Source organism: Staurois parvus, unplaced genomic scaffold (genome assembly GCF_062004578.1).
Source record: "Staurois parvus isolate SC_StPar_1 unplaced genomic scaffold, SC_StPar_1.0 ptg000425l, whole genome shotgun sequence".
Classification (NCBI taxonomy): Eukaryota; Metazoa; Chordata; class Amphibia; order Anura; family Ranidae; genus Staurois; species Staurois parvus.
In genome coordinates this window covers 637,347-651,391 of record NW_028318221.1, presented here as the reverse complement: position 1 = coordinate 651,391, position 14,045 = coordinate 637,347, and the positions used below count along the sequence as shown (strand labels likewise).

At 41.7% G+C, this 14,045-nt stretch overlaps 1 protein-coding gene across 2 annotated transcripts in view; it reads right to left on the bottom strand.

Moving 5' to 3' along the window:
- Positions 1–14,045, bottom strand: part of TJP3 (tight junction protein 3) — a 246,948-nt gene that overhangs the window by 60,091 nt on the left and 172,812 nt on the right. For both annotated transcript variants that reach the window (XM_089687405.1, XM_089687404.1), the window contains exons 12-14: positions 11,603–11,711; positions 10,566–10,785; positions 5,267–5,454 (exon numbers count right to left, since the gene is read on the bottom strand). In XM_089687405.1, coding sequence (XP_089543531.1) covers positions 5,267–5,454; positions 10,566–10,785; positions 11,603–11,711 — 517 coding nt within the window. The remainder of the gene's footprint in view (positions 1–5,266; positions 5,455–10,565; positions 10,786–11,602; positions 11,712–14,045) is intronic.

The window sequence follows — 14,045 nt, the reverse complement described above, 5'->3', positions numbered from 1 at the left end:
ATAATAAAAAAATAAAAAAAATTTAAAAATATATATATATTTTTTTTTTCCATACTGTCACCAGTCAGTGTCCCTGTTAACCGCCATGCCAGTTATATGACGACGCTGTACTGCACTGGTGACAGTATGTAAAAAAAAAAATAGTGAAAATAATTTTTTTAATTTTTTCATTTTCCGAAAAATACAACTTCAAAAAACTCGCCATTCCTCTTATGAAGTTCGTCGGACTGTCTACTCTGCAAAAAGGGGTCATTTGTGGGATATCTGTACTGTTCTGACATTCTTGGACCTCAAGAAATTAGATTGGCTGTCAGTACTTCAGGATTGATCAATATTCAGATCTATACCATAGTTTGTGAACTCTATAACTTTCCTACAAACTAAAAAATACATCCTAATTTGGGTCATTTTCACCAAAGACATGTAGCAGAATACATCTCGGCCTAAATTTATGAAGAACAATTATTTATTTGTAAACTTTTATAACAGAAACAAAGAAAAATGTGTTTTTTTTTCAAAATTTTTGGTCTTTTTTTGTTAATTTAGCAAAAAATAAAAACCCCAGCGGTGATTAAATACCACCAAAAGAAAGCTCTAGTTGTGTGAAGAAAATCATAAAATTTTAGTTTGGGTACAATGTTGTATGACCGCGCAATTGTCATTCAAAGTGTGAGAGCGCTGAAACCTGAAAAATGGCCTGGGCAGGAAGGTGTAAAATTGCACGGTATTGAAATGGTTAAAGATTAAGAAAAACAGTCTGTCAGTAACATGGCTAAGTTCTTTTAGAACTCTCAGGTGTAAGCCATCTGGTTCTGGTGACTTAATCACATCACGTTTTTCAACTCTCTTTTGAACACTGGCTTCTGTTAGTAACAAGGGAACATTCCGTGTTGTGTTATTAACAATACAGTCTGGCTTATTATACTCCTCCTTTTCCTTGGTAAAAACGGAGGAGAACAATATATTTAATACAGTTGTCTTCTCCTTTTCACTTGTAACACATTTCCCCAATTATCCTTTATGGGGCAAATATGCTCTGACCTCACGTTTTTAATATTAATATATTTAAACATTTTTGTGTAATGTTTTTACTCTCCTCCACTATGTGTCTCCCCAGCTTAATTTTAGCTGTCCTGATCATGCTCTTACATTTCTTTTTGCATTCTTTGTAGTGTTGGAATGTCAAAGGTCACCCCCAGGCTTGTATTTTTTTGGAAGACAGTTATTTGACGACCGGGCTATAGCCCAATCAGCAGTATATAGCAGTCTTTTGACTATCAGTGTCCAGCCGAGCACTGGTTAAAGCTTGTAGGAGGAGTTTTCTTTCTGCTATAGGAGAATGCAGAACCCTGACCTCTGTCTGGACCATGCTGACAGGGCCGTGCTGATCACATGCACTCTCCCAAGAAAGAAAAAAAACTCTCTAGCAATACACACTAAACTGAGCATGTGCAGAGTGTCTCCGCACAATATGTCTTATCAGGAGATAAGAGTGGGACACTGGAAAAAGGGGAGGATCAGTGAAGTCAGGATAAAACAGCATTTTTACACAATGCAAAGGATTAACCCCTTAAGTTCCACAATAAGTATAACAAGCATGCTTTACTGCATATACAGACTGATTTTACTGTTATGGGTATAGTAACACTTTAAAACCAAATGACAGATGGAACAAGTACAGTGGGGGACAAGCAGGTAGATGAGTTTCATGCTGAAGTTAGCGTTTATTCATTACCCAGTGGACCCAAGTAATACACACCATTTTTCTCTTGTATTAAAAGCGGTATAGACTCCAGATAGAGAGATATCATATTATCCCTGTACAAATCATTAGAAACACCTCATCTGGAATATGCAGTTCAGTTTCGGGCACCAATTCACAAAAAGAACATTGGGGAACTTGGGAAAGTACAGAGAAGGGCAACTAAACTGATACGAGGCATGGAAGAGATCAGGAGATCATGAGGAAAGATTAGAGGAACTGAATTTATTCTCTCTTGAGAAGGAGGAGATTAAGGGGGGATATGATCAACATGTATAAATACATCAGTGGTTCATATAGTGAACTCGGTGTAGAGCTATTCACCCTGAGGTCATCACAGAGGACAAGGGGGACCTCTTTATGTCTGGAGGAAAAGAAATTTAATTTCCAAACACGGAAAGGTTTCTTCACAGTGAGAGCTGTGAAAATGTGGAATAGACTCCCTCAAGGGTTGGTTCTGGCCAGCTCAGTGGATTTCTTAAAAAAAAGGCCTGGATTGTTTCTTAGATACACAGAATATAACTGGATACTAACATTTATAGGTAAAGTTAATCCAGGGAATATCTGATTGCCTCTCGGGGGATCAGGAAGGAATTTTTTTCCCAGCAGGAGCAAATTGGATCGTGCTTTGCTGGGTTTTTTTTTGCCTTCCTCTGGATCTACTGTGGGTATAGAATTATAACTTTTGTTTTTTTTCTATGGTTGAACTGGATGGACTTTTGTATTTTTCTTCAGCCAGACTATGTAACTATAACAACGGTCTTTCATCACAGGCAAAGGGTCCACCTCCTACTGCAGTGAGCCAGGTTTTTTTTAATTTTTAAAAGAAAAAGGTTAACCTCTGGAATCATTTTAAGACAGGTCCACCATAGCAACTTCACCATACACTTTTTTTTTTTGTTGTTGCGTGGCACAACAGCAAATCAGACATTGGTATAACCATCATCAACCGCTTCAAAATAAAGAAACAACTGGGAAGATATTCCCTAAAATAACACTGCAAGGTCAAAAAGTCAATCCATGTGAACCACAATTCCTGAAATTTGGTAAAGCTCTCATTGGCATCAGCCAGTGCTTCTTCCATCCTCTTGCTGTTATTTAGTTCAGTAAGCCCTTTCCTGATAGTGGGGACAGTGGTGGGCTTCCGATGCCAGGGGATCAACACATGTCCTGCCAGAATTAAGAAGCAAAACATAACCTTCTTTATCGTTTTGATAGACCCAGGAAACAGACAGCAGAGACATTTTTTGTGTCTTCAGCCACGTTCTGCCTGTTATTAGGAGGCGGAGCATGACCACCACAGACGGAGATGCGCACCCGTTATTAAATGGCTCAATTGAAATATGGACTTGCCATACACCATTTCTTGTCAGTAATCCAGAGGACCTCAACGACTCTTTTACAGGGAGAGAGTGTTGGTAAAAAGAACTAGCATATTGTGGATCATTAAGAAAATGCATTAGAATCTCAAAAGAGCGTTATACATAATGGCACATGGCAAAGATGTCCTCTATCCCCATTGCTTTATGTTCTGGGACAAAAAAAAACAAAAACACACACACTCACTTAGGTTGAATTGGATGGATCGGTGTCTTTATTCAACCTTACCAACTATGTGACGTTTTGATGTGCCGTTGTTAAGAATGAACTTAGGATGGTTGGGGTTAATGTGTGCTTATATTACATTAGCTTAGAACGGCACTGCAAGTTATACCTACATCACCTTGACAAAGCTTCGATGAGCCGAGACATGGATCTCCCTGCCGGTTACAGTGAAGGGAGCAGGCGCCTATGCACCATTCAGGGGTGTAGAAACATCATCGGAGAAAGGGAAAAGCACAGCTCACCAACCAAGCGCATGAACAAGCCCCAGTGTATGGGCAAAACAGGTTAGAGGGTCTGGCTGGAGCAACACTGACTACACTCATCCACATATTCATGCACTGGGTCGGTGAGCGGTGCTTTACCAAGGTGAGACACAGTCAATCACAGGAGGTATTGACCATCACTTGACAAAATCCTCTGCAAAGGCATAGAGTGCCAAGTGCTGCTTAGGGGTTGATGAGGGAACACCTTTCTGGAACATTCAGGTCTATAAGTCCAGACACCATGCTAGGTAAAGGAATACGTCTGTACCATACCCTGGAACATTTGGCCATGGAACAGACGCACAAGGCAACAACAGGTTAAAATGGCAATTAAAAGTTAATTCCCCACATCTGTGGCTTTTTAAATTGCAATTTGTGTGTGTGTATAGTGAGTTTGTTAGCTCTCACGTGGATGCACTGAGCAGGTTAGATACTGAGTCATGGGGAGCAGAAAAGAACTGGCAAAAGACCTGCGTAACAAGGTAATGGAACTTTATAAAGATGGAAAAGGATATAAAAAGATATCCAAAGCCTTAAGTAGTACAGGCTTCTCTGTAAAAAGATGGTGTGGATTTGTTTAAGAAGCACAATACAATTAAACAAAAAAACTGTATGGTTGCCAGATGCCACAAAAAAGCCCAGTTATGCCTCACTGGGCTTTTTTGTGGCATTGGCACAGTAAAGGCTTCTTTCTGGCAACTCGACCATACAACACATTTTTGTTTAAGAATTGTTGTAATGTGCTCCTTAAAAAAAATCCACACTGTCTTTTTTCAGAGCAGCCTGTATTTCTCCTGAGGTTACCTGTGGGTTTTTCTTAGTATCCCAAACAATTTTTCTGGCAGTTGTGGCTAAAGTCTTTCTTGGTCTACCTGACCTTGGCTTGGTATAAACAACTCACGACCCTCCAATTATTTTGACAGTTTGTCCTACTGTATCATGAACTGATTATTATCCTCTTGTACTCATTGTATAAACATAAGTTTTTGCAATACATGTATTGTTGATGTTACGTCTGCGCCTGTGAGACAACATCTAAGCAAATAGCATTTCCAGGAGAAAGTCAGCAATGGCAGCTCACATATTTTTTCTTATTAAAAGCACTTTTAATCAAGGACAGTGTCGGCTGATGTCACAGACCAGGAAGTGCTGGCTGAAAGCCTGAGCCTGCTGATTCCGTACCCTCCACAGTTTGGCACTCGAATGCATGCTGGAGAAGCCAGTCACAGAGCGGTGACTGACAGTATGCTCTAAAGGGACCTGAGAACTAAGTGATCATAAGCTCAGTTATGATCTGCAAGTGATTGCTCAGTTTTTAACGTAAATCCAGCGGGGGCCAGCTGTAGCTCGGATCAATGCTGCAGCCATCTAGGTGAGTATGCATGTTTGTTATTTTGGGATTCTGCTGTTCTCTTTTAAGATACAGTAGACTTCTCCACAATTCCTACTATACCCAGCTTTTTAGTAAGTTCTCTAAAAAAAAAAAAAAAAACAAACACAATAGGGTATTTTATGATGAGCCAACACTGCTTTAAAAAGTACACTAAAATTATCCTGCTTATCATTTAGAGAAGCATCCTAGTTTTCCTCACTTCTCTTTCAAGAAAACATACAAAAGTTTAATGTTTTTTTTTACCTTCTCGGAGCACCACTTTTTCATAGGGTGGATATTTGGCCTTGCTAGTTATAGCAGATAGATCCTCTCGACTTTTCTTCAGTATCTTTTTGGCCCCCCTCAAACCTCGCAATTTCCAAAATTCGGCTCTTGGTGCTGAAGATGGCTGAGGTTTGAGTATGTTCTCTAAGCTAGCATATTGCTCTGCCCTAAAGAAATTAAAACTGTAAGCAAAGAAATACTACTGTGGGAAGAGGCATGCAAAGGGTAACTCCACTTTTATGGGAAAAATATAGCAAAGACAGACAAATAATATAGCATTTATAATTGTAACACAAGCCATATTGTAATTTGAGGTTATTAAAATTACCTTTCCTTTTCAATCTGCAGTCCTCCTTTGGAGGAGTGTGAAGATGCAGTTGAACACAGCAGTTTAACTAAAGCAGGGTAACTCAATCAGCAGGAATATGCAACAACAGGAAACTCTACTGCATGCTGGATAAGGCTGCAAGCAAACACCCTGGGAAACATCTCCTACAAGTCTGAGTCCCACTCCGTGTACCTTTGTAATATGTTTCCTCTACTCCTCCTTTTCATATTACTATCCTGCGTTCCCAAAATCTCATTTCTTTACCCTTCTGCTCCACCCCAAAACTTATACATCTCATCCTCACTGCTACCATCTCCCTACTACTGCTCTCATCACCTCCTGCTGAACCAAACACCAGGACTGGAAGGCATGTGCACTCGTGTACATCCAGCTCTCGTTACTTTCCTCACCCTTCTTCTCCTAACCTCTGGGGATATCTCCCCAAACCCTGGTTCTCCATTATTTCACCCCCACATCAGGCATCCTCTTTCTTCCAGGAATAGCAGCAATCCCCTCAATTTAATATCAGTCCCCATGCTCCCAAAAACCACCCTCCCTTTTTCTTGTGCACTCTGGAATTCCCGCTCTGTCTGTAATAAGCTCACCTCTGTCCATGACCTTTTTGTCTCCCGTTCCCTTAACCTACTAGCAATTACAGAAACCTGGCTTCAAGCAGCTGATTCTTCTTCTCCCGCAGCACTTTTCTATTTAGGTCTTCTCTGGACCCACTCACCCAGACCCAGTGGTCGGAAAGGTGGTGGGGTTGGTTTGCTTCTATCCCCACTGAGCACCTTTCAAGTCCTCCCTAACCCTCCCTCTCTATCCTTCTCTTCTTTCAAGACTTGCTGCATTCGGCTGTTTTTTCCCATTTCTCTGAGGATTGCAGTGATCTATCGGCCTGCTGGACCGGTGTCACGCTTTCTTGAAGATTTCTCCACCTGCCTACCCTACTTTCCTCTGAACTACCCACTATCATTCTTGGAGATTTTAACATCCCCATTAATGTCAACAACCCGGCTACATCCCAACTCTTCAACCTAACCTCATCTTTTGCCTTAACACAACGTATACAGTCCTCCACTCACTCTGATGGGAATACATTAGACCTTGTTTTCTCCTGTCTTTGCACTCCTTACAAACTCACAAACACCCCCTTTCCTCTCTCTGATCACAATCTCATCACCTTCACAGTGTCCTCATCTTCAAACACTTATCCCTCCAAGCAGCAAATTACCCGCAGAAACCTTCACAACTTGAACCCTGCTCCTTTCCACTCTGCAACTGACCAACTCTGACAGAATCTCTCCCTGGCCTGCCCTGACCTGGCCACTGCTGTCTACAACAGTTTGCTTTCATCCACATTAGACTCACTTGCTCCTCTAACAACCCGAAGCACCAGAAATCTTAAACGACATAGTCGTGCGCTGGAGCAATTGTGGCATAAAAAGAAATCTCAGCAAGCATTCACCTTATATAAATCTGCTTTCTTAACATACAATTCCTCCCTCCATGTTGCCAAACAAGCCTACTTTGTCACTCTCATCAATAGCTTGTCATCCAGTCCTCGTCGTCTCTTCTCTACTTTTAACTCTCTACTTTATCCACCTCCAACCAGTACCTCACTCACTGCTCACGGGATTGCAAATCATTTCAAAAAACAAGATTGATGCAATTTGTAGGGGCATCGCCACTGCACAGACATCCATCCCACTTAGCATACCTTATACTAAACCTCCCTCAACACTTTCCTCTTTTGACCTTGCTACTACTGAAGAGGTCACTAAGGTTTTCTCAGAAGCTTGTCTCACTGCCTGCCCCCTGGATCTTGTCCCCTCACAACTACTACGGTCACCCTTTACCTCCATCCTATGCTCCCTCACTCACATCTTCAATCTCTCCCTCTCTAATGGTGCCTTCCCCCCCCCCTCTAAAGCATGCACACATCACTTCCATACTTAAAAAGCCCTCCCTGGATCCCACCAACCTGAACAACTTAAGACCTATCTCCCTGCTGCCATTTATCTCTAAACTCTTAGAACGCTTAGTCTACAATTGCCTGAGCTCCTACCTCACTAACAACCTTCTTGACCCTTTACAGTCTGGCTTTCGCTCACTCCACTCCACTGAAACTGCCCTACTAAAACTCACTAATGATCTAACTGCTAAAACCAATGGTCACTACTCCATACTCTTACTACTTGACCTCTCCACGGCTTTTGATACGGTTGATCATCCCCTCCTCCTCAAACAATTCCACTCTCTTGGCCTCGGAGACTCTGCTCTCTCCTGGTTCTTCTTCTACGTATCACAGTGCTCCTTACGTTAACTATAACTCTGCTTCCTCCTCTTCACTCCCTCTTTCTGTAGGGGTCCGTCGTGGTGCCGTCCTTGCTCTTCTCCATCTACACCTCCTCCCTTGGTCACTTGATAAACTCCCATGGCTTTAAGTACCATCTCTATGCTGATGATATACAAATCTATCTTTCTACCCTTCACCTCACCCCTTCAGTCTCCTCTCGCATTACTAACCTACTAAGCTACATATCGGCATGGATGTCACTCCACTTCCTCAAACTCAATCTTTCCAAAACTGAGCTCTTAGTATTCCCTCCAGCCCGTGCCCCCCCCCCGCCTTCTCCATCAAGATCAACACCACAATCATCAGTCCCTCCCCTCATGCCAGGGTACTAGGTGTAACCCTAGACTTCCATCTGTCCTTTCAGTTCCAAATCCAATCGCTGTCCAAATCTTGTAGACTTCACCTCCGCAACATCTCCCAGATATGTCCGTTCTTAACCTCGGAAACCACTAAGAAACTTATCCACTCCCTGGTTATCTCTTGCCTTGACTATTGTAACTCCCTCCTCATTGGCCTACCTCATCGCAGGCTATCCCCTCTTCAACCGATCATGAATGCTGCTGCCAGACTCATCCACCTAACCGTTCTGTATCAGCCACCCCTCTCTGCCAATCCCTCCACTGGCTTCCCGTTGCCCAACGGATAAAATTCAAAACATTAATAATAACATATAAAGCCATTTATAACTCTGTCCCAAATTACATCACCAATTTTGTCTCCAAATATCACCCAAACCGTACTCTCCGGTCCTCGCACGACCTCCAGCTCTCTAGCTCCCTTGTCTCCTCCCATGCTCATCTCCAGGACTTCTCCAGAGTTTCCCCCATCCTCTGGAACTCTCTACCCCAATTCATCAGACTATCGCCTACTCTGCTCACTTTTAGGCGATCTCTGAAAACCTGCCTCTTCAGGGAAGCCTATCCTGCCCTCAGCTAATAATGGAATCTTCTACTCTTACTACCAGTCCATCCCCTACAGTTACTACCTTTTGTACCACTAGCCCCTCCATCTTAGATTGTAAGCTCCAAGGAGCAGGGCCCTCTTATCTCTCTTGTATTGAACTGTATTGTTGCTGTATTGTCTCCCGTTATATCGTAAAGCGCTGAGCAAACTGTTGGCGCTATAGAAATACTGTATAATAATAATAATAATTCAAAATGGCAACCTGCAGGCATTCTGTAAACAGCGTGTGTATGGAATGCTTTCAGAAAAGCCATTTGCTGCTTGTGTGATTAGCTGAATGATTTTCCCACAAGTCTGCACTTAGATACAAGTCAGATTTAAGGCATCCTCTGCAATAAATAACTAATTTTTGGTGAGATGCCCCCAAAGGGTTAATCACTTCTAAAGGGATGCAGACCTTGCTTCTTTCCTCAAAGCACTGCAAGTGCATCAGCTGATCAATAATGAAAATTCACTTCCATTCAGAATCAGAATCCAAAAGACAGAAGAACGAACAGCTTTTCCTTCAAAGCAGGCGCAGGAAGGAATCTGCAACAAAGTTTGTTAAAATACCTGCAAAGCACATTAATCACCCACAGGGGATGTTTTTTTTCACAACAAAAGTGGAGTTACTCTTTATTACTTAAAGAAGAATCCCAGGTATGGCATTTTAAACATATTTACATTGATCTAGCTTGGACCAATGTAACTATATATACACACCATACCTGTGGGATTCCCCTAGAACCTGGAAATCACTGTAGTAGACAGCGCTATTCCAGTGATCTCCATAAGCTTCTGGATCCTATGCTGCGCAGCCGCCCTGCTGTGTTCTGAACACAGGAGGTTGGCTGTTCAACACTGGCAACATTCAGAGATTGTTTTACAATTTCCCAGTGAATGCAAGGCTTTCTTTGATTGGACAGTACCTGCCCGACTTCAACTTCCACTTTGTTCAATACAAGAACCCTTTAAATTTGTTGAGAAAATGCAAGGAATTCTCTGAATGGTGTCCACACTAGCGTTTGCCCTCCTGTGTGGACAATGCAACAGAGCAGGCACTTGGCATGGGACCCAGAAACTAGTGGAGATCACTCAAGTATCAGTAATCCCCAGCTTCTAGAGGGATCTCACAGGTATGGTGTAAGGAAATATGTCTTATTACGGTCATCCATTTTGTATAATGCCTCCATTTCTAGATGTGTGAACAGTTAGTTTCGATTTTGTAACTTCTCTCTCATTTCCTTAGACTAGTTTCATTTCTCTAAATGGAACTACCTTATATGGATTCCCTCAACTATTTGCAGTTTCTCTTCTTCACATAACTATATTGATAAGAATAGAATGTTTCATTGGTCATCCTGAGATTAAGCAACGCCTACGGAGTTCTGTATAACTGTTCTTGTCATGCATTAAACTTGCAGAGATTTAGCTTGCAGACTTCGGGGTCTGAGCTTTATTTCTCCCAGGCCTGGTGGTGAAAATAACGAGGACAGGGGTCCACAGACATAGGTTGAATCCTTGCATATGGTATATGCAAATTTACATTGGTTCCAGTCAGACCATAGTAACTATGTATGAAATGCCATACCTGGAATTCTCATTCCAATATAAAATGTAAAAGGTCAGAGTTATGAAACTCAATTTACCTGGATCTATTTGGGATAATTCCTTTTTTCATCTCCTTCAAATCTTTTCCAACACGAGTGGCAAGCCAAGTGCCTAATTTTCCACGGTACATTGTGTCCAAAACATGGAATATCTCACCCCGTGTAAAACTCAGACCAGATGGGGTATCTGCTTCATACTCAAAGTGTGTACGAATATAGAAGGAATCACCCAAATTAGACTTTATCATTTTTCTGTAAACTAAAGCAAATTTTGATTCAGAAAATATGAAGTGGCAGGGACATACTATATACAACACAATAGCAAGCAGGTCTGAAGCTGGCTATAAATGGATGATTTTCTTCATTCCGTTAGCGGCCTGAATAAGAAAAAAAAAAAAAAAAACACAACAGATTCTTACATCCACACAAGCGAGGTTGATGCAGGTATTCCTCCCCCACCCCCCCTTGCTGCCGGGACATTGTACTTTGACAGCGGGGACTCCCCACTGCCAGAATACACTGATCAGTGCTGCAGCTGCTCAAATTAAAATTTTCCAGCATCACCATAAACCAATCTAATGATCAGCTTCTGTTGAATGTGGAGGGATTCACACAGATCGAAATTCAGCTGGTCCCTCCCGAACTAGCCAAATTTGTATCCATATGTACCCAGCTTTACATTACATAAAATGGACCTGGTGACAGTGCTGTATTCAAAAGAAAAACAAAAAATACACATGATGTCCTGCATTATTTTCCTGAATGTACCAGCGCACAATACAATTATGTTTCTAATTTGATTCACTTATTAGATTAATTCATAGTGCTTACAGATTTAATAACTGAAAAATGCAAGACAAAAGCCACCTCTTATCTCTCCATAAACATGTGGCTAACAGTAAGCATTCATTCAAAACATCCAAATCAATTTGGAAACAACAAATTAATTCAAACAGGTTATATGCCAAAACGCACAGAATCGTACTTGCTGCAACAGTATTTTTTACATGAAAAGCCAATGCTTATTGTAAGAAAGGCAAAATTGCAGTTAAACCTCAAGTGTCCATATTACTTACTGTCTTCCTTGCCCTGTGTCAACAATACAATTTCTTCATTCTGTGGGATGTTCATTACATACTGCACTGCATCTTCACGTGTCGTGTTGTGGAAACTTGTTTCATTGACCTGTAAATGGCAACAATTTTCTAACACATTTCTTTCAACATTCTATTTTATTATAAGGAAAAAAAAAACTACCTTCAGAACTCTTAACCATCAAACATTCAGTTATAACATATCACAAATACTGTACATACTATACAATACATCAAAACCATGGAGCCTGTGCAAAAACTTGAAAATGTATTCCTACATGTGGGCACTTTGTATAGCTGAGTGGGTAGAGCTTGAGTGAAACTGGTCATATTCTGCAGCCATGATACCCTTATTACAGGTAGCAATAAATTTGTGGCATCCGTGGCACCTGCAGTAGGAGAACAGTGGGGTTCAGAGGTGATATGACCTTCCTCTTTATGGGTAAATTGATTCCTACTTGATGGCAACAGGCAAACTTTAGCTACGTGTAGACACTCTCTTGCACCTGCACTTAAAGCAGAGCTTCAGTTGAATAAAAAAAAATAAATAAGTCAGTAGCTAGAAAAACTGTAGCTGCTGACTTAAAATACAGACACTTACCTGTCCCTCCAGCGGTGTTGTCGCCACAGCTGGTTTTACCAGCTGTCTTCTCTCCCCAGTGTCGGCATCTTCAGTGTGGGCAGCCGGCTGTGACAGCTTGGGGCTTCACAGCCGGGTGCCCACTGCGCATTCACGAGTATTGCTGCACTTTGTGAATGGTCCCGTATTCTACTAGAACCTGTCATGTGTCCCAGAAGACTACGGGGAGGAACGGGGGAAGACAACCTGTCAAATTGTGGTGCCCCCTCCCCCAAGGTGACAATCCTTAACGGGGAGTGGGGGACAAAGCCTTAAAGGGAAACTTCCCCATTTGGGTGGAGATCCACTTTAAGAACTAATATTATTATTAAAAGATCTACATATAAATAGGAATGAAAGGGCACAGCATGAAAAGGAGTATGCAATGACCATGTCAGAGGAATGATACTAAAAGGCACATGGCAAGGCTAATGGCACATGGCAAGGCTAATGGCACATGGCAAGGCTCTAACCACTGACAGAGAAGGAGAGCTGGCATCTGTAGCAATCCCCAATATTATACCAGTATTTACATTTGAAAAGACCCCAGAACACAAGGAAGAACTTGCTGTTGCCTTTAAAATATAAAGCTAGCCACTCCCAAAAGATGCTTTGCGTAAGAAATGATGAATTTTGACTAACCTGTAAATTCTAGATCTTGGAGTACAATACAGAACACAGGCAAAGTGGCCAAATATCATGGGTTATAGTTATGTACCTTCAAGCAATTGGACACGGGCAAAGCTATAGGGGACACACCCTACTGGGTGCATCCCCTTTAACCCTACCCCACTCCATATGTTCTCTGTTCTGTGGCAAGCAATTGAACCAAGGAATGGATGGAGGTTGACTTGTGTCCTGTACTGTACACTAAGATATGGGATTTACAGGCAAATCAAAATTCCTCTTATCTTATTTCACAGTACAGGACACAGGCAGAATATTCATACACCACGGGACAGCCACGAGCAATGAAAATGAAGGATGGGCAACAATGTGGTAAACAAATGTGTCAACAGGCCCAACAAGGGTCAAAAGACCCAACCTTAGAAAGTAAGTATCTTTCAGCAGGATATGACTGGATAAGACCTTGTAAAAATATGAAAAAAGTTAAATCAGAAAACCAGGTGACATCATAACTGGGCTATCAAGGCTTGGTGCCAAAATGTCCATGATACACCCACTGATCTGGTGGAATGGGCATGTAGAAGTGCAGGAGATTTCCTTTTGAGAACGCAAGTTCATGCAACTAGATTTCATATATGTTGTGGGCTTTTGAAGCAGGGTGTCCCTTACAAGGTCCAGAGAAAATGACAAAGAAAGAATTTGTCCTTCTGATTGGAGCAACAGCCTTGAGGTATACTCAAATGTCTCTGACTATGCTTGGGCAATATAGACAGATTTCCTTAGGATGCTTAGGAGCAGGGCATAAGGATGGGAGGACATTGTCCTCTGAGGTGGAATGCTGAGATCACTTTCGAAGGACAGCACAGCACTGGAAGTAAAACAATTTTGTTGTTGTGAACAATGAGGAAAGGCTCTTTACAGGAAAGGGCTGAAGTTCAAAAACACAACATACATGATAGTGACCAAGAAGGCTACTTTTCATGAGAAATCCTTTGATTCAGGGCAGAGAGAAGCAAGCTAAGATGCCAAGGAAGCACAGGGTACTACAAGGTTTGCTTAATACGAGATATACCTTGAAGAAAGATTTTTTACAAGGGAGAACGAAGTCAGAGACCTTTGAAAGGGAATGGATAAGGCTGAGACCTGACCTTTAAGGGTACTTAAGGCCAAGTTCTGATC